Source organism: Octopus bimaculoides, chromosome 8, assembly GCF_046866305.1.
Source record: "Octopus bimaculoides isolate indiv1 chromosome 8, ASM4686630v1, whole genome shotgun sequence".
Lineage (NCBI taxonomy): Eukaryota > Metazoa > Mollusca > Cephalopoda > Octopoda > Octopodidae > Octopus > Octopus bimaculoides.
Genome location: NC_142935.1, coordinates 61,534,161 through 61,555,357, shown reverse-complemented (window position 1 = coordinate 61,555,357; position 21,197 = coordinate 61,534,161). Strand labels below are relative to the sequence as shown.

The following is a 21,197-nucleotide window of genomic DNA, read 5'->3' as shown; positions in this document are numbered from 1 at the left end:
TCGTCTTGTACCGAGATCACCAACCAAGTTAGTCAAGTATATCACCAAGGAAAAAGTAAAAAGTTAAAAAATAGCCACAAAAATAAACGATCTGTATAAATGTAAAGGTACACAACTCTTTCAGTTCAAGGGAGATGATAGACTAATATATCTAGCTCAACCTGAAGTTGTTTGCCAAAGAGAAATAATTCTAGAGTTCCGCCAGATGAAGCATTTTCTTTTTCTTTTTAATAAGTTCAATAAAAATTCATTTCATAGAAACTGGTATTTACTATTTCCAAGATAACAACATTTATATATAAATAGATTATCTTTTACTTGTCTCAATTAATGGACTGCTGTCATGCTGGGAAACTGCATTGAAAGGGTTTAGTTAGACGAATCGCCCCCAGGACTTACATTTTTTAAAGGCAGTCATGTCTTTGCTCACTGATAACAGAATGTTCAGTTCGTATTCTTCTCCAAAATGGTCTTTTTAAAAAAATATTATTTAATATGTACGAATTGTATCTGGTTTGAATATTTTATTTCTTAGAAAAAAATAATGATCTTTCCGAACACTTTATCACCACGAATTCCTGTCACTTTAGCATTTTTTTCAATTTTTTTCTTCAAAATTATGCTTGAGACATCATCACTACGTAATCTACTCTTCAAAGCATACTTTAACAAATTGTTATAAAAAGATATATATAATTTTGAAGCTGACCTGGTATTGAAGAGGGAAATAGCAACGAAAGGACTTTGGCAAATAGAACTGATTGATTGATTAAGCAACTGATTAATTAAACAATCGATTGGTTACTAGGTTAAATAACTAACCAATTAACGAATAATGAAGAAGTGACATTGAACCAGTGTGTATATTTATTATTGGTATTATGACCCTTCCGAGATACCACAAAATTTTGAACAGAGAAGGAGAAAATAAAATTGGCAAGCGGGAAGCGCCTAAAAGATATTATTAAGATAATCGTAATCTACACTCTTGGAAACGTTTCTCTGAAAAATTTCACACGTCAAAAAAAAAGAAAGAAAAATATATATACATTTTTCAGAAAGCAATGAGGATAAGAAATTGGTAGAAGGGGTGCCATACTGTAATTATGCTCTCCCCATTGTAAAAAATTTTTAAAATGGAAAAAAGACAACAGTGAATAAACAAATTAAAGAAGTATACCCCATTCCCTCAGTTATACATCGCAGCAGGAGACATTAGTGTCTCCCTCCAAAATTATTTGAGACAACCTAAAACAATACTCGACTAGTATTATTTTATTTTATCGATTCCAGAAGAATGAAAGGAAAAGTCCATCCTGGTGGGATTTGAATTCACAACGTTATGGTCCATGACAAAACTCATCAAGGTATTTTCTCCGACGTTGTTGGGCCAATTTAATTTATCATATCCAACAACAAATTTGAGGCTTTGTCAGAGGTCAATGTTACCAGGACGCTAGTTTGATAGATCTGTGAGAGCGTCGCATCTTGCTATATTTATTTACGGACCTGTACGTTCTGATTTCAAATCCCACCGAAGCCGACTGTTTATGAAATATAATACAAATGAAGAAAAGTCTCAATTTAATGTTTTTATAAATTATTTTAGATAGAAATAGAATTATAAGAGAAAGCTAATGTTTATTTGCGACCAGTTATGGTCTGAGTTCAACTTTGCTGTTTATCTTTCCACAGATGATACACTAAAGTGTTAGTCGCATATTAAGGTCGATGGTATGAAATCCCTTCAAAAGTATTAAGGGACATTTATACACGTGGAAAGAAAAAGGATATTATGAAGTTTAAACTACAAAACAGGATGCTACGAATGACCCCTAAATGCGAAATGCAGTAACATATGGCAATAAATTCCTTGATGGTGATCTGCCGAAAGTTAGCGAGAAGATCAGGCAAAGACGGTTGCGACAATCTGGTCACTGTGTGCGCCACCCTGAACTGGAAACATCCCAAATAGTTTTGTGGGGCACACTTCATGGTAACGTAAGAAGTAAATGTCGTCACATATCGACAACTTGATTGCAGACAGTGGGCTGCAATGTATCCAGGACCCCCAAGGCAGTGATGTTGGACCGAGAAGTGTGGCAGGGGGACTTTGTGGCTGCGACCCGGGTTGGAACCCGGTTATAAAGAAGAAAAAAAAGCAAAAACAAGAAAAAAGATTGTGTAGGAAAGTGGTTATACACCATTAGGTGTACTCCGCTTCCGTACATTAAATTTCTTGAAGAAACAACGGAACGCAGATTCTGAACACAACAATATTTATTTACAGTGGAATTCGGTAGCTCGTCGCATTTGGTTACTGAGACGCCGTCAATGAAGTTCGTGGTTATTTGTGTAGCTCTAGTGCTGGAATGTTGGAGAGAGCTCGGTAGGACGTCTAGTCTCGACGGAGATCAGCGAACGAAGAGAGTGAGAAAAGGCGCCAAAGCTGGGTGTCGAACTCTACGCATGCACATGAGATTCTTCCTGTATTCCTTCCGGAACTAGTCCCTGCGCATGCGTGGATAAAACTCCGGACATTGAACATATAACAGTCGTCTGCTATAGGTGTCACTACAATTGTAAATTTTTTAAATGGAAAAAAATGTTGGTTGATTCTTTTGTGCAGGCAAAAATATGCACTATGTAAAAAAAAAAAAAAAATTACAACGAGCGTTAGGGCTAGGTTTTAGGGTTAAGGTTTAGGATAGAGTTAGGTCTAGAATTAAGGTTTGGGGGACTAATATTAAGTTTCAGGGTTAAGATTTAGTACTAGAGCAAGAGTTTAGGGCTAGATTCCGCAGTCGATAGAATTAGAGGTTGGAATTAGGTTTAGAGTTTAGTGGTTAGAATTAAAGTTAGGGTTTCAATTAGCGTAAGAGTTTAAGGCCATTGTAGGTAAAGGTTAGAGTTTAGTGGTTAGAATTAAAGTTAGGGTTTCAATTAGCGTAAGAGTTTAAGGCCATTGTAGGTAAAGGTTAGAGTTACGATTATGTCGATGAAATATAATGTAATAACTATTTCGTTGTCATTTGCGACCTCATGAATTATTTAAAAAAATTTTCTGTCTCAAATGGTTTTTCTTTCTTTTTTTTTCCTTGTTCTTCTTTTTCCATTTTTTTCTTCCAGTTTTGGATTTATATTTTTCATGTGGTTTTATATTATATATGTATCATATACATACGTGTTATATTCCAATAAAAAGCTGTAAATGCTTTTGTATAATAAATTAGGAATTTTGTGAAAATGGGGTTTAACTACCATTTCATAATGTTGAATGTTTTAAACATCAAACGTTTCACTATCTGTTTTTCCAAATGGCCGCCTGCTATTTTTCAAAGCGCCCCAACCGTGACTATCCCATCCTTTTTATTATAATTAATTTTGTTTTCGTCAAAGCAGCTAGCCGACAGAACCATTACTGCGCCGGACAAAATGCTTAGTAGGATTTCTTCCGGCTTTTTACGCCCTGAGTTCAATTGACGTCGAGGTTGACTTTGTCTTTCATCCTTTCGGATCAATAAAATAAATACTAGTTGAGCACTGCGTTCGATGTAATTGCCTTTTCCACCTGAAAATTTCTGGCCTTGGGGTCTTACGTTTTCTCGTAACTTTCTTTTCTTTTTTTTTTGTAAATAAGGCTAGATATATTTTTGCATACGCAAATGAATCAATTTCTGTTGGAAATTCCGGACTCTGAACTCCGGAATAGAGCACAAACTCAGAGAAATTCAACAGACACAAAGCCTGAAATTTTGGGAGTGGAGGTAGTCGTTTAATTCAACTCCAGTGCTTAACTGACTTATTTCATCGACCCCAAGAGGGAATAAAAAAGCAAAGTCGACCTCGACAGAATTTGAACTTACAACGTAAAGCCGGAAGAGATGCAGGTAAGCATTTTGTCCAACGCACTAACAATTCTGCCAGATCACCCCTTATTTATAAGAATTATAATATAATTCTTTATTACCCACAAGGGGCTAAACATAGAGGGGACAAACAAGGACAGACAAAGGGACTAAGTCGATTACGTTAGGATGAAAGGATGAAAGGCAAAGTCGACCTCGGCGGAATTTGAACTCAAAACGTAACGGCAGGCGAAATACCAATTTCTTTATTGCCCACAGGAGGGTAAACATACCGTTAAGCATTTCGCATGGCGTGCTAATGATTCTGCCAGCTCGCCGCCTTAGTTATAAGAATTATAATAGACCACTAAGACCGTGAAATTAGTCGCTAAGTTAGAAGTTGAATCTAAGAGCAAACAACTCATCGCTAGCTTGGTAACGACGGATCTCGCGAGATTCCCACCACATCGTCTCCATTGTATTTTGGATTGGTTGTTGTTGAAATTTACACGCATTTTGTGCAGATTTTCATGTTTTATTTCATATATAGTGGGAAAGCAGTAAAACGACGAATTTTTATAGGATATTCTCAAAGATAATTCATCCACTGAGTAAATTTTGAATAGCAGGTAAGATTAAAAAACGTTTTTTTAATTAAAGCTAGCTCTGTGCTTTATTATTTGTGTAGTTTGATGGAAAGAGGAAAGAAGACAAGTTAAGGGGTCCCCACTACCAATTAGTGTACTTAATTAGCGTCTAATTAGAAGCTAGGAGAGTAAACTTTTTTCAGATTATTCCATTGTTTGTAAATCCCCACACTTTATTTATCTTTGTATTGCCCCCCCCCCCCTCATCCGTAGCTCTGTTGGCAAATAAAAGAAACTTATTATTACTGAGTTCAAATTCCGCCGAGGTCGACTTCACCTTCCATCCTTTTGGGGTCAATGAAATAAGTACCAGTTACGCACTGGGGTCAGTGAAATCGACTAGCCTCCCCCCACCAAATTTCACGCCTTGTGCCTATAGAAGAAAGGATTATTATTATTATTATTATTACTGCATTTTTACTTGTCATAATTGCATTTGTTAAACATTCACATTAAAAGGACGTAACTAATAGAGAGGTCGTTCTCTGTATTGCTTTTGTTTAGCTCCTGGTCAACTCTGATCTAGCAGACAGATCAATGATCAATGAATTCTGTTCGTGACCACTCTGTTGATTTTTTTTTTTTTTTTTTTTTTGTAAGGCATAATAATGTATAATCGATTGTTGATTGGTGATAGTGAAAGTTGTGCACTAAGCTCGACGATTGTCAACATGTAAGCAATGTACCAAATCGTAATATCCAGTGTGGCCTTCCTTTTCTAACACGGGTATGTTTTGAGAGAGATATGCCTGCTATTTCTTGAAGGTCGTGCGTCGGCGTATAGGCTTCCCTCGTTTCTGGGGAGTAAACAGTTGGTGTTTTACGCGGATCTGAATAGATCCGGTCAGCCCCTTCTAATATAAACATCTTTGACGCATCGATCTAGAATCATCAACAAACATGAAGCCAATGAAGGAGTTTTCATATAGTCACTCGACATGCTAGAAATAGCAGTCAGATCTTCCTTATATTATACCCGACTGCCTTGGGGAAAGAAAAGAGACGCATAAGATAATGTAATCCCATTTATCTTTAGAGAAGATAGGATGGTCATATCCTGATAGAATATCTTTTGGTCATATCCTGATAGAATATATGTTTGTTTAATCCGCATTGACTTGGAAACTGAAAGAACAACCATGTATTTAATCTGTAACAAGTAATCATAGATACTTTCTGATCTTAATCCGTCTGTGAGAAATATTAAAGGATGATCTTTGATTATAGCTTGTCACTTTCACTTTGTCGAACTGTAGTTGGGTTCAGTTTGTTTTTGGTACCTGCAGAATTTTTGTTTTCGTGCCAGCTTGTTTGTCATAGGACATAGTTTTGGGGGGCAGTTATTGTACACATAAGCTGGGCAAAGTGAAAACCAATGCCAAATTGAAAGCAAGCTTTCTCTTATACGCAACATATTTCAGCACTCCCAGTTTATATGTACAGTAATCGAAAGAGGGGCAGTAATTATTTGTGCTATTGTTGCGGTTGATTTTTCTGGCTGTCTGAGATTCTGAAGAATTTTTGTTGTTAGATTTGGTTATGACTTCTGATGATCGCATAGAATTAAACGACTACCTCCACTCCCAAAATTTCAGGCTTTGTGTCTGTTGAATTTCTCTGAGTTTGAGCTCTATTCCGGAGTTCAGAGTCCGGAATTTCCAACAGAAATTGATTCATCTGACAGCTAATAGCATGACAGTGCCCATTTTGCTTGTTGCGGTAATGATTCTGCCAGCTCGCCGCCTTTCTCTTTCAAATGTTATAATACTAATACAAATATTAACCACACAAGATTGCAATATCATAATATAACGATGTTTACACCAATCACACAAGGTTCCAATATCAAAACAGTGCTGAAATTCCACCAACTATTATTGTGACACATTGTCATAATTGTAGCATCCACTGTGGTCACAATCTTTTCGCCAATTTAGTAACTTTCACAGTAATCACAGTATTTCAGTGTTATAACATATTTTCTGCTAGAAATAGCTGTCAAATCTCCCTTATCGTCATTGTCATCATCATCGACATCATTATTTGTTTAATGTCCATTTTTCCATCTTTGCAAGAGCCGGATTTTCTGTGCGCTTCCTGTCACCAAGCCTCCCCTGTTTCCAAATAAGGTTATTATTTTTTGATGATCAAATATGATTTCACTTAAGATTGGAAACAAAGGACACCACTTGCATGATAGTGGCACTCGTTTACAATTATCACATGAATTCAAGGCAGGGAGACAGCAACATAGACACATATATACATATACATACAATGGACTTCTTTCAGTTTCTGTCTACCAAATCTACTCACAAGGCTTTGGTTGGCCCGAGACTATGGTAGAAGACACTTGTCCAAGGTGCCATGCAGTGTTAAGACAAGGAAACACAAATGAATATATTATCAAGGCATTGTTTTACAGCTTGATGCCATTCCTGTCACTAAATTTTACTTTTGAAAACTGCAATACACCTAGTTACCCTGTGCAGCACTGATGCAATGTGGCACACCATTTCAGAACCATTGAGTGCAGGGTATAATTTATTTGTTTAGCATTTAAACCAGGTTTATCAAACCCAAATATTCTACTTGTTTTCATGTTCAAACTGGTCACATCCAGCCTCTCACATATCTACAATGTCATTCTTAAAAAATAAACATTCGCATCATCATCATCGTTTATCATCCGCTTTCCATGCAAGCATGGGTTGGATGATTTGACTGAGGACTGGTGGACCAGGAGGCGACACCAGGCTCCAATCTGATGTGGCAGAGTTTCTACAGCTGGATGCCCTTCCTAACGTCAACCACTCCGAGAGTGTAGTGGGTGCTTTTACGTGCCACCGGCACGAGGGCCAGTAAGGTGAGTACTGGCAATGGCCACGCTCGAAATGTTGTATTTTACGTGCCACCTGCACAGGAGCCAGTCCATCGGCACTGGCAACGATCTCACTCGAATATTGCCACTGGCAATCAAAATTTCAAAGCTATGTGATAATACATGATTAGTTCAAAACAATGTGAATAAACAAGCTTGTCTGTGTGTTGTGTTCTTGAGCAAGACATTTTATTTCATGTTGTTCCAGCTCACTCATCTGTAGAAATGAGTTGTGACATCACCAGTGCCAAGCTGTATTGGGCCTTTGCCTTTCCTTTGGATGACATCGGTGGTGTGGAGAGAGGAAGCTGGTATGCATGGGAGACTGCTGGTCTTCCATAAACCACTTTGCCCAGACTTGTGCATTGGCGAGGAACATTTTGGGTGCAGTCTCATGGTCATTCATGACTGAAGAGAGTCTTTATCCTTTCATATTTGACAGAAAAATCTGAAAGGTAAAAAGTTAAAAAGACTGATTGGAACTGTCCAGTGTATAAGTGGTAGAACCAAAGCTTTACATAAAATTCCTAAAATACAAGATGACTTTGTGTGCCAAAGGATTTGTGATGTTTTGAGCTGGGTTATTTATAAGGATGTGAATGGAGTTTTGTCATCTGCTTTAATTTCTCATGTTTCCATTTTTTATTCTGCTGCTCCTCGTGCTGGTGGTGGTTGGGGGGCTTTGACTTGTCATTCTTTCATCAAGTCAATAAGACGATACCTACGACATACTGGGGAAGCCTGATTCAATCACCTTATAGTTGTTCCTCTTAACAGACCATCTTGTGTTTATATTTTGCTGTTATGTGTTTTATTTTTTTTTAATTATCATTGTGTCTCTTGTATACTTATGTTCAGTTAATATGTTTTAAGTATTATTTTGATGATATAATGTATATTGTTTGGATTTATTACCATAATAATAATAATGATAATGATAATAATAATAATAATAATAATAATAATAATAATAATATTATTTTAAACTGAAGTAAAGGTCTCTAGGTTGGGGATCAGTTTACTGTTTTGATTTTTTTTTCAGAGTGCCCAGCTATGTGTGACCAAAGCCCTTACAGTATAGCGGAGAGACTGATAGCCTCTGTTTGGATGCATGAGCGTGTACGAAACCGACAGAAAGTTCCAGAGATAAGGCGAGTGTTTGAGCAGCGGTTTGGGAAGCAGGCTCCCACTCCTCGGATTTTACGTGAGTGGGAAAAGAAAGTTTTTGAGACCGGCAGTGTTCTGGATGCTTCTCGCTGTGGGCGGCCAGCGACATCTACTGAGCATGTTGTTGCTGTGGAACACTCAATCTTGACCTCACCGACGCAATCGGCACGAAAGCGCTCAGCTGACCTGCAAATACCTAGAAGTACTTTACAAAAAGTAATGAAACTTAATTTACAGTGTGACGCATTGGACATGAACGAAACAACAGATACCACTGTTCTTAAAATAGAAGATCTTGCTGACGGCTACAACGACAACAACAACAACAACAACAACAACAACAACACCAATAATAATAATAATAATAATATTAATAATGATAATAATAATGATGATGTTCAATAATAAAAAGGATGAAGCCATGTTTCTATTTGCTCTCAAATTTTTTTGTTTTTGAAATATTTAAGCTTAGAGAAAAACAAAGAAATTCTCTTTGACTTGTCAGATGTGTACATACACATACATGTATATATATTTGTGTGTGTGTGTGTACATGTACGTGAGTGCTTGATTGGTTAATTGCAATTTAAAATTTCAGGAGAAAACTTAAAGGAAAATGTACATCAGAATACTCATTAATAATAATTGTGTAAACTATACAGTGTGGAGGCATGTAGCTTAGTGGTTAGGGTTTCAGCATCATGGTCGTAAGATTGTTGTTTCGATTCCTGGACCAGGCGACGCGTTGTGTTCTTGAGCAAAACACTTCATTTCACGTTGCTCCAGTCCACTCAGCTGGCAAAAATGAGTAACGCTGCGATGGACTGGCGTCCCATCCAGCTGGGAATACATACGCCATTGAAATCAGGAAACCGGGCCCATGAGCCTGGCTAGGCTTTAAAAGGGCGCATTTATTTTTTTTTAAACTATACAGTAATTTTGTTGTTGAATCAATTGAATCAATTGATTTAATTATGAAGTAATTACCATTTTCATCACCGTCATTAACATCATCATTGCCTCTACTACCATCGTCATCATCACCTGTCAATTGTAGGAAATTGATTGATTTTATAGACATAGGCATGTCTGTGCGGTAAAGAAGTTTGCACCTTGGGCAAGGATTTTTTTACTGTAGTTCCAGGTTGACCAATGCACTGTGAGTGAATTAGGTAGAGAGGAAACTGTACGAAACCCATATATTCTTTTACTTGTTTCAGTCATTCGATTGCGGCCATGCTGGAGCACCATCTTAAAGGGATTTTAGTCAAAGAAATTGCTCCCCAGGGCTTATTCTTTGTAAGCCCAGTACTCATTCTATCAGTTTCTTTGGCTGAACCACTAAGTTATGGCGACAGAAACACACAAACATCAGTTGTCAAGCAATGGTAGGAGGGGACAAACACAGACACACACATAAATACACACACACACACACACACACACACACATATATATATATATGTATACACACACATACAATAAGTTTCTTTCAGTTTCCATCTACCAAATCCATTCACAATGCTTTGGTCGGCCTGAGGCTATAGTACAGTGGTTTGCAACCTTTTCACTACCAAGGACCCCTTTTATATAGATAAGTTTTCCCCTGGACCCCAGGATATCGAAAGGCCTGCTAGCTTAACATTCTCTGCACACTCATTGGAAATGGCGGATTAATTATAAATATTAACCTTACTCAATGATTTAATCACAAATCTTAATGGAAAACTTTTGTTATTGGGTGTGGCAGCACACCCAATACAACAACCAGTATATGCCACTGGTATTCACGTATGGAAGCCTTTGAGCACCATATCTGAAAGGCTGCATAACATAAGCCATATATGACGTATTTACTTATGGAAGCCTATGAGCTCCATATCTGAAAGGATGCACAACATAAATCATTTATGATGTACCGTAAATCCTCGAGTATAATCCGCATTTTTCCCCCAAAATTTAAAGGTCAAAATCCCTAGTGCGTACTATATACGAGGTTAAAAAATGAAAAATATTTTCTAAGCAATGTCCGAGTCTCTATTTGCTGTCCGGCAATGTTTATTCAGACGCATTTTGTGATGCCGGGCTTGTAACTGATAGTGATAAATATATAAAGGCAATTTACTTATTATTTATTTTTCACTGTTATTTCTTTATTTTCTGTGCACAAAAAAGCTACATGTTTGCATTATGTTATATATACAATAATAATAAAGGACGTTACCATATATATGTTTACAAACCAAGGACGTTATATAGACCTTCTTGACTCAGGTTAGAGAAGGGGTGCGTATTATACACGAGGTTTAGGTTTTTCAGAGGTACAGCCCCCTAAAAATCCCCTGCGTATTATACTCAAGGGCAGACTATACTCGAGGATTTGTGGTATTCATTTATGGAAGCCTATAAGCATCATATCTGACAAAATGCACAACATAAGCCATATGTTGCCTGAGAAAGATAAAAAGAAATTTGGAGTGATTTGCATTTCTGGAACTCAGTTTTTGTTAGGTTTACTCAACCATAAGTGTGATGTTAGTTTAATTCCTGGAGAAAACCTTAATATGCCAAGTTGGAGAGTAATGTATGGATTGTTATGTTTGTTTCTTGTCATTTTGTTGTTGTGGTTGCTCAACCTGCTAGAAATAGCTGTCAAATATCCTTCAAGTCACACCCTGCTGTCTTATAAAATGAAATACACATTGGACCATGTAGACATTGATATGCAAAAAGACAGGATGGTCATGATTGGGATGTTTTTTCATCATAGACTTGCTCGATTAGGGCTGACCTGGAGCAACAGTAACAACAACAACATTACCACTGCTGTCATCACCACCACTGTCATCATTAAAGCATCTATATGGTCACTCAATATGCTAGAAATAGTAGTCAAATATTCCTTAAATCACACCCTACTGCCTTCATTAAGAAAAGAACACATTATCTTGTCACTGTTACAGAGCCATAAAAATGATGGGATGACTGAGGCTGGCATACTTTTAATTATAGGTCTGTTCAGTCAGCATTGACCTAGGGCTAGAACCACCACCATCATTATCATCATCAATATCACCATCATCATTGTTTTTATGTTTTTGTTATTCATACAAACTTTGGTTACTTACCCTTATCTAGTTATTGTGCCATTGTAAATGTGTTAAAAAAAAATTGAGCCTACTGATAAAAAAAAAGGTAAGTCGACCCCAATGATGTAATTAGCATGATAATTAATATCTTGTTATTCCTATATCATCATCATCATCATCGTTTAACGTCCGCTTTCCATGCTAGCATGGGTTGGACGATTTGACTGAGGACTGGTGAAACCGGATGGCTACACCAGGCTCCGATCTGATTTGGCAGAGTTTCTACAGCTGGATGCCCTTCCTAATGCCAACCACTCTGAGAATGTAGTGGGTGCTTTTACGTGCCACCGGCACGAAGGCCAGTCAGGCGGTACTGGCAACGGCCACGCTCAAAATGGTGTATTTTATGTGCCAATCACTTTGTTGTTTCTTTCTATAAAGTAGTTTTTATGAATTTTTTTGTTTTAACTTGTTGAGTGCTCTTGATCTTTGCAGGCCCTCCAAAACTAGTGAGCTCGATGTTGTTAATGTTTTGTTTGAACTGTTGCAGGTCAACACTTACAAGAAAAAACAAGCAGGGAGGTGATTCCAGAGGCATAATGTTCTGGGGTAGGAAGCTGATGCAAATAGTGTTTTTAATGCAGGGACATGACAATGTTGATGCAATGGTGGAGAGTTGAATGGGTTAAAGGTGCTTGAATGGTGGAGATATGAGATCAGCTAGCATAGTAGCAATAGGAAAGACAAAGAGGGGAGACAGTGTAGTTGAGGGCCAGAGGCTGGATTGTGTCTATTGGTGATGAATGCCAACCTGTTGAGTGACTTTGTTAGGAAGCAGTCCAAGATGTCAATGTGCATAGTGGCAGCACCATCCCAAATATGGGAACACGATGATGAATTTTTGTTTTGTTTTTGTTTTACTACTGTCTTCCTTTAGTCTGCCTGTATTTCAGGCAGGGCTTCACTAATTGCCAACACAGACCATCATTAGGTTTTTTTTTTACTCTATAGACAGAGGAAGAAAAGTGACATCATTGACCCTTTTAAAGGCCTGTGAGACTAAATATATTCTTTTTTTTGTCATTCCTTTCCCTGTTTCCATTTCAGAAAAAAAAAGAAGAATCTAACTTTTATTAAAAATAATTGTATCTAGTGATGTACAAGCATTTATAAAATTTTGGAAATAGAGCTTTTAAAAAAATCTTTTTTTTATTGGCATAGATGTGGGTTAAGAAATTTGTTTTGCAATCAAATGATTTTGGGTTCTGTCTCACTGTATGGCACCTTGGGCAGTTGTGCCTTCTGCTCTAGTCCTGGGCAGGCCAGTGCCTTGAGAATGAATTTGGTAGTTGGAAACTGTCAGAAGCCCATATATATATATATGATGGGCTCAACCAAAGCCTTATGAGTGGATTTGGTAGATGGAAACTGACAGAAGCCTGTTGTATATATATATATATATATATATATATATAGATATATATATGTAAGCTTGTGTGTGTCTGTGTTTGTCCCCCCCCCATCACTTGACAACTGATGCTGGTGTGTTTACGTCCCTGTAACTTAGCGATTCGGCAAAAGAGACTGATAAAATAAGTACTAGGCTTACAAAGAAAGAATAAGTCCTGGGGTCAATTTGCTTGACTAAAGGTGGTGCTCCAGCATGGCCACATTCAAATGACTGAAACAAGTAAACGAATAAAAGAATACATACATATATACATAAATACATACATATGAATGTATATATATGTGTATGTACGTATGTATACATGTGTATGTTTGTCCCTCACAGCTTAACACCTGATGTAGATTTGTTTACATCCCTGTAACATACCAGTTTGGCAAGAAAGATTGACAGAATAAGCGCCAAACTTAAAATTAGTAAGGGAGACAATTTGATTAGCTTAAAGGTGGTGTCCCAGCCTGGCTGTAGTCCAATGACTAAAACAAACGTAATAAAAAAAATGTGTTGTGGTTTGCTGAATAGATGTTTTCACCAGCATGACCGCAGCCACTTGGCTGAAACACATAAATAAATAAATAAATACTTGTGGTACCTAAGGAAGTTTCACATTTTATAAATGTTCTTATTTGGGTTTCAATGTATAAATTTGTAAATTGTCTTTACATTGTTTTATCATCATTGTTTCAATGTCCACTTCTCCATGTAAGGTAATATTTTCCCATGGCCAGACATGTTTTTGCTGAATATTGGAAATGAATAACACTGCCTGTGTGACAACTATCATGCAATGTCACTTGTTAACCATACAGCCATGCTTGACATATAGCATATAAAAGATAAGAAAAATCTGATTCGTTACTAATTGAGTGATTTAGCAGTTGGGGTATTTGGCTAACGATTGTATGACCGTGAGTTTGATTCCCAGCAACGTGTTATGTCCTTGAGTGAAACACTTCACTTCACACTGCTCCATTCCCTTCAGCCGGTAAAAAAGAGTTGTGCCTGTGATTGAAAGGGTCAACCATGTCACTTTCCTTGTCATACTGAATCTCCATGAGAACTACATTAAAACTATACATGTCTGTGAAGTGCTGTTAATTTCATGAGCAGGCTCTTCTGTTGATTGGATCAACTGGAACACTCGTTGTAATCGGCAGAGTACCCCAATTATAATGTTACCCATAGAATTTGTTTCCCTACTTCCCCTCAGTATGGTACCAAAGGTATAAGCAGCTGATGGCTAATTGTGACTCAGGGGTCTGTGACTCAGGGGTCATGAGTTCAACCAACTTTAACTCTCTGGGACATTGCATTCTTTTTCGATAATGCTTCAGACTTTTATTTAGTTGTGAGGGTATAAGTAACAGATCTTCCTGGGGATGGAGTAGTTAGCTGTAACAGACCATTATCCTATCGAGGGAGCAATTCTTTTCCTTTTTATTTGCTCTCTCTCTCTCTCATCCACCTAATATATATCAACAATCAGATTTAAGAAGCTAATATAGGAGCCATTATATGATCGTACAGCCTGCTAGAAAAAACAGATCAATCTTCCTCATATTACATCTCATTATTTTAGAATGTGGTCTTTGATACCCTTACAAGAAACAAGATAGGATGGTCACGGCTGGAATGGATTACATTTGATCGTAGGTCTGCTTGATCAGGATTGATCTAGGGTTAAACAACAACAACAACAGAAGGGGACTCTGTATGGTCACTTGACCTGCAAGAAATAACAACCAAATGTTCAAATAGTATACCACAGTGTTAAAACAACACAAAAAATTAAATGAACATATTGGATAATGTCATTGTCATAGCCTTGGTCCGGGGCTAAACAATATTAGCAGCGGCAACAGTAGCAATTGGATTAGGGCATCAGCCCCTTGTACCCTTGTGCTTTGCAGATGATTAACATTAATATGTATATTTATTTTATTAAAGAAGCCAAAATAACATCAGTGTTGGTTTTACAGCTGAGCATATCTATATCCCCTCCCCCTTTGATAGGTTTATGTTTTCTTTGTTGATCACTTCTGAAGTGAAACTTTTTTTTAGTTCATTCACACCCTTAACTAATTCAGTCTGTTTCTAATCCTTCAACATTGCTTGTAGGCATGGCTCATTTGTTAAGTTCATTTTGCAATTATATGGTTTCTGATTTTCACTGTGCAGCATCTTGGGGCAAGTGTCTTCATGCATAGTTCAGCTCTAGGCTGACCAAGGCCTTGTGAATGAATTTGGTAGGTGGATACTGAAAAGAAGCTCCTGTCTCCCACCTGACAGGTGGGAATATTTATAATTTCCTGTTCCTTTGTCAGTTATTGAATTCCATATTGCACTCTGTACTACACTAATGCTTTATTCCAAAGCATATGTATATTGAATTCTAATACCAGGTTATTTGTAAGTGGAATAATTATATATATATATATATATATATATATATATATATATCATCGTCATCATTTAATGTCTGTTGTCCATGCTGGCATGGGTTGGAAGGTTTGACTGAGCTGGAAGGCTGTGCCAAACTCCAGTCTGATTTGGTATGGTTTTCTATGGCTGGATGACCTTCCTAACGCCAACCACTCTGAGAGTGTAATGGATGCTTTTATGTGCCACTGGCACGGGTGCCATTTGCGTGACACTGGTATCTGCCACAACTGCGATTTTGCTCAGCTTGATGGGTCTTCTTCTCAGGCACAACATAATGCCAAAGGTCTTGGTCATTGCCTCTGTGAGACCCAATGCTTCAAAGGAACTCAGCCACCTTGCCTCCATGAGGCCCAACACTCAAATGGAACTCAGCCACTTTACCTCCATGAGGCTACACACACAGACTCTCTCTCTCTCTCTCTCTTGCTCCCCCCTCTCTCTCTCTCTTGCTCCCCCTCTCTCTCCCTCTCTCTCTCTCTCTCGCTCCCCCCTCTCTCTCTCCCTCTCTCTCTCTCTCTCTCACACATACACACACACACACACAATGTTTTACAGATGTAGAATTAGATTAAGTTTGCGACCTCTGTATCATGCTTAAAGCAAATACATCACAGAAAGCCAAATTAACTGTAGAAATTCACCCAGAGATATTGCTTATGGAAGCACTGTGTTAAATAATGCAAAAATATATCAGTAGTAGTTGGAAATCATCCAGCTGTGGTTATATATCTGTGTGTGTCTATGCTTCCTTGTCTTTATATCACATGCTGATTGTAAACAACACTGTAATTCAAGTGGTACTGTTTGTTTGCAATCTCCTATAAGAACATGTCTGCACTAGGGAAAAAAATATTGCCTTGCTTGAATGTAGGCAACAGGAAGAGCATCTTACTTTAGAAAATCTTGCCCAATGCATCCTGTCTGGCCCATGCAAGTATTGAAAAATAGATGTTAAAATGATGATAATGGTAATTGTCCAGTCTTCATAATGCTTTCTTTTACATGTCCTTTCTACCAAAGTTTCTTTTCTTGCAGAAAGCCTGTCTGGATTAACAAGAGGCCATTGAATGACACAGAGAGGTTATCTTTGATTTAAGAAGTTCAACGTTTTGCAGGATTAACAAATCAATTGACATAGAATATTTCAGGTAAATTCTAATTTTAATTGTTTATTAAAAATTTTTTTTTTATGTGTTTGTCTAGGCTTTTCTTTCACTTCAATGTAAAGTTCTGTCCTCAAATTTTTGTAGTGATGCATTATTCCATCTGATTATAGAGACCTGTAAAGTTGAAATAGTCACTTTATAAATTCCTCTTCTTTGTATGCTTCCATTTGTGGAGAATAATTGCTTTTGGCACTTTATATTCTTTATATTTGTATCTTTTTTTCATTGGTTCCGTATCTTGAAGAATAATTCTTTAATAAAATTTTGTCTTTTAATTTCAGCAAACAAAAACAACACCATGGATAGTGATGAAAAGAAAAAGATTCTTGAAGTTATGAAAACCAAGTAAGGATTTTATTCTTGTATTATCTTTTATCTTCTACTTGTTTTGTTTGTTAGACTGTGGCCATACTGGGGTACCATCTTGAGGAATTTTTTAGTCAAATGAATCAGCCCCAGTATTTCTCTTTTTTAAGTCTGGTATTTACTCTATCGGTTTCTTTTGAAGAATTGATAAATTATGCCAATGTAAAAACACACCAACACTGGTTGTCAAGTGGTGGTGGGGGGGGGGGAGGGACAAACATACATACACACACACACATGAAGGGCTTCTTTCAGTTTCCGTCTACCAAATCCACTTACAAGGCTTTGGTTGGCCCAAACCTACAGTAGAAGACACTTGCTCAAGGTGCCACACAGTGGGACTGAACCCTGGAACCATATGGTTGGAAAGGAAACTTCTTACCACACAGCTACACCTGCGCCTCTCTCTGGTGCTTTCTCTGTGTTTATTTTTGTTGCTGATTGGAAATATGGTTTTGGGTTCAGTACCACTGTGTAACACCTTTGGCAAGTGTCTTCTACTATAACTAACCAATACCTTGTGAGTGAATTTGGTAGACGGAAACTGAAAGAAGCCCGTCATATGTATGTATGCATGCATGTTTCTTTGTGTCTGTGTTTATCCCCACCACCATCTCTTGACAACTGATGTTAGTGTGTTTACTTCCCCTGTAACTTAGCAGTTCGGCAAAAGACCAATAGAATAAGTACTAGGCTTCTAAAAAATAACTCCTGGGGTCGATTTCTTTGACTAAAACCCTTTAAGCCAGTGCTCCAGCATGGCCGCAGTCAAATGACTGAAACAAGTAAAAGAATAAAAGAATGTATATATATGTATATATGTGTTTGTGTGTGTGTTTGCATCTTTGTGTTTGTTCCCCATCATCACTTGAAACCAGTGTTGGTTTGTTTACATCTCTAGTTTAGTGGTTCAGCAAAAAGGAACCTACAGAATAAGTACCAGATTAAAAAAAAGGACAGTTATTACTGGGGTTGATTTGTTTGACTAAAACCTTCAAGGTGATGCCCCAGCATGGCCACAATCAAATCTCTGAAACAAGTAAGCGATAAAAGATAGGCACAAAGCCGAAATTAAGTGGAAAGGGTAAGTTAAGGGGTATTAAATCAATCACAGTACTTTATTTTATCAACCCTGAAAGGGTGCAAAGGAATTCTGATCTCAAGTCATCCAGTTCATCACCTATGTGTTTTTTCATTGACCCCTTCAAAGGTATGAATGTCAGTTGACTTCAGCTAGATTTGAGACGAAAACACAAAGGGTTGTAACTAAATACCTCAAAATATTTTTGTTTGACACTCTACTAATTCTGCCTATCCATCCCTGCTCATCTCGTATAATTTTCATTGTGAAAGAATTCTATTTTTGCCAATTACAATTAGTTATGCTGAGTAGGGGTTGGTAAGCAAATACTGGAACCTGACTGGCTACTATGTGCCTGTACTGGTCAGCACCAAGCTCTCAGGTGTTCTTGGACCTCGCATTGCCGACTTCTTCCACAAAATCATAATCACAGCAGCCTGTCTGAGAAATGAGTCCTGTAAGGTTGGGAGACTGTTGCTGCGAGTGTTACTATTCATTCTTTAGGGTAATGCTTTTGCAATTATGCCCATGAGGTGGGGCTGAACACACTGGACTGGGGTGTACAACCTGTGACTCCCTTCTCATTTTTGTTACTTAATCACCCCTCCTTTTCTTTGTTTCTCTGTTAAAGTAATTCTGGTTTTTTTCTCAATAATTTAATCTTTTATTCTTTTAATTTTTTTTCTTTCTTTTCTTCCTATAAAAATATGTTTCTCAATAAAAATTCATTTTATTATTTAAAAAATCTCCCAAAATTAGTAAAATGATTTTTTTTTTTTTCTTAATTGCATTCCATCTGCAGAAAAGGGGAGAGCAATCTCGATTGGATGTATAAAGGCATGGAACCTGACACTGATGATTATCTTATGGGAAGAAAAGTTGATAATTACATTGAGAAGAAATCCGAAAGTACTAAAGAAGGTAATGTAATCACTTTGTTGTCTTGGAGACAAGTACTAATTATTTAATTAATTAATCTATTTATTGTCTTGTGTAGCTGTGTGGTTAAGAAGATTGTTTCCCAACCACATGGTTTCGGGTTCAGTCCAGCTCTGTGGTAAGTGTATGTGTTATACTATAACCTCAGTCTAACCAAAGCCTTATGAGTGAATTTTTTAGATGGACACTGAGTATAGCCCTTGTTTTATATATATATATATTCAGGGTGGCCTAAAAGTATGTTTACTGTTATTCAACTATCTCTTTCACATTCATATATTAACAGTTTAGATCTTAATTATAAAAAAATATGAAACCATTATTCCATGCTACTTTGGTTAGTTGTAAGATAGGAATTTAAATGTAATAAAATGTTTTAAAAGAAATTTAAAGTGCCTATGTGGTAACTGTAAACCTACTTTTGGGCCACCCTGTATATAATTACATGTATGTGTATGTGGACCATGCCACACAAACAGGAGAACCCAGTCATGGTTGTCAGATAATTTCTGCGACCACATTACTCCTAACATCTGACCACTTAACTCTCCAGACTGCAACCCCCTTGATTATTATGTGTGGGGTGCAGTTGAGTGAGAGACCAACAAAACTCCTTGTAACACCAAAGACGAACTGAAGGCAAGGATTATTGCAGCATTCACCAAATTAAACAAGGCAAGTAGTCCAGCATAGCCACAGTCAAGTGACTGCAACAAATAAAAGATCCTAAGTGGTCTAGTGGTTAGGATTCCATCCTCTGACTGTGGTGGCTGGGGTTCAATTCCCTGCCTGAGAAATAGCTATTTTCTAGGTGATTCACTAGTATGGCCACAGTCAGGTGACTGAAACAAGTAAAAGAATACATATACATACATATATATATATCATCATCATCATTTAACATCCTTCTTCCATGCATAGGTAGGATTGCATATACATATATATATTTATATCTGTGTGTGTATGTGTATAATATATAAATATGCCTTCTTTATCTTTGTATCCAGGTAAATTCAGTACCAACTTCACTACTCGAATCAAGACTAATGTTGGGATGGACAGTGCCACGCAAATGCGAGAAGATCCACTCTTTGTGATGCGGTAAGAAGACAGCCATTAAATTAAGAAGTTATTTCAATAATGAATGTTACAGAAACATCAGTTTTAACTCTTTTGATACCTACCTGCCTGAAACCACTCCTGGTTTGATGACACACATTCCATTTTAAAAATGATCTAAATTAAAAATTCCATTTTAGTTTTTATTCCAAACACCATTTTAAGCATGACTGTTATTTTACTAAATCTTGTGATGTAACAGTGATGTAATCTTGATTATAAATACAAACCTTATAAAACTAAAGAATTTTGTGTTGCAGTTGAAATGAACAGATGTATTGAATTCTTTGTTTCTTATTGTTCTCTGTGTGTTTTTTAAAGGAAACAGGAGGAAGAAGCACGGCGCAGGATTTTGGACAACCCAATTAAAATGAAACAGATTCAAAAAATGGTAAAGAGTAAATAAGTATTGTTGTCATTATCATTATTGATGTTTAGCACCCCATCCATCCTTGGCCAGTTCTGCTTGAGCAGGCCAATGGTCAAAGATGTTCCAGCAGCAACCATCTGATAATATAATAGTAATAATAATAATAATAATACTGTTCAAATTTTGCTACAAGACCAACAACTTTGGGGAAGTGGGTAAGTTGATTGCATCAACCTCAGTACTCAAAAATTGAATTTGAACTCAGAATGTAAAGACAGATGAAATGCTTCTAAGCAGTTTGCCTTGTGTGCTAATGATTCTGTCAGCTTGCTGCCTTCATGATGATGATGATGATAATGATTATAATAATACTACTACTACTAATAATAATAATAGACAATACAAAGAGCGCGATGCAATTTCAATAGATGTTTTATTAGTTTGAATGGTATTCCAACAACTTGCCTGTCTTTGTGAAGTTCAAAGTGAAAAGCAATACATAAAAATTCAAAATTATAGAAATTCAAATTCAAAAGTTTGAATGAGAGCAACCTGCGTTCCCATGTTGACAAAATGACATCATCAGACTTCAGTTTTACAACTGTCAAAAAGAA

General features: G+C 37.0%; 2 protein-coding genes across 4 annotated transcripts in view; both read left to right on the top strand.

Annotated features, from left to right (window-relative positions):
- Positions 1-3,755: 3,755 nt before the first annotated feature.
- Positions 3,756-8,966, top strand: LOC149134431 (uncharacterized). Its single transcript, XM_089356574.1, has 2 exons — positions 3,756-3,890; positions 8,419-8,966. Exon 2 carries the CDS (start codon positions 8,430-8,432, stop codon positions 8,946-8,948), a length of 519 nt encoding a protein of 172 aa, XP_089212700.1. The 5' UTR covers positions 3,756-3,890; positions 8,419-8,429; the 3' UTR covers positions 8,949-8,966.
- LOC106876181 (pre-mRNA-splicing factor CWC25 homolog) overlaps positions 3,885-21,197 on the top strand; it is a 22,738-nt gene continuing 5,425 nt past the window's right edge. Inside the window, exons 1-6 of one of the 3 annotated variants that reach the window (XM_014924623.3) lie at positions 3,885-4,477; positions 16,578-16,690; positions 16,990-17,053; positions 18,958-19,076; positions 20,102-20,195; positions 20,535-20,604. In XM_014924623.3, coding sequence (XP_014780109.1) covers positions 17,007-17,053; positions 18,958-19,076; positions 20,102-20,195; positions 20,535-20,604 — 330 coding nt within the window. In that variant the 5' untranslated portion in view covers positions 3,885-4,477; positions 16,578-16,690; positions 16,990-17,006. Of the gene's footprint in view, positions 4,478-9,068; positions 12,242-15,264; positions 15,390-16,577; positions 16,691-16,989; positions 17,054-18,957; positions 19,077-20,101; positions 20,196-20,534; positions 20,605-21,197 lie in introns of those variants that run through there. The other 2 variants (XM_014924631.3, XM_089356573.1) reach the window with 2 other exon arrangements.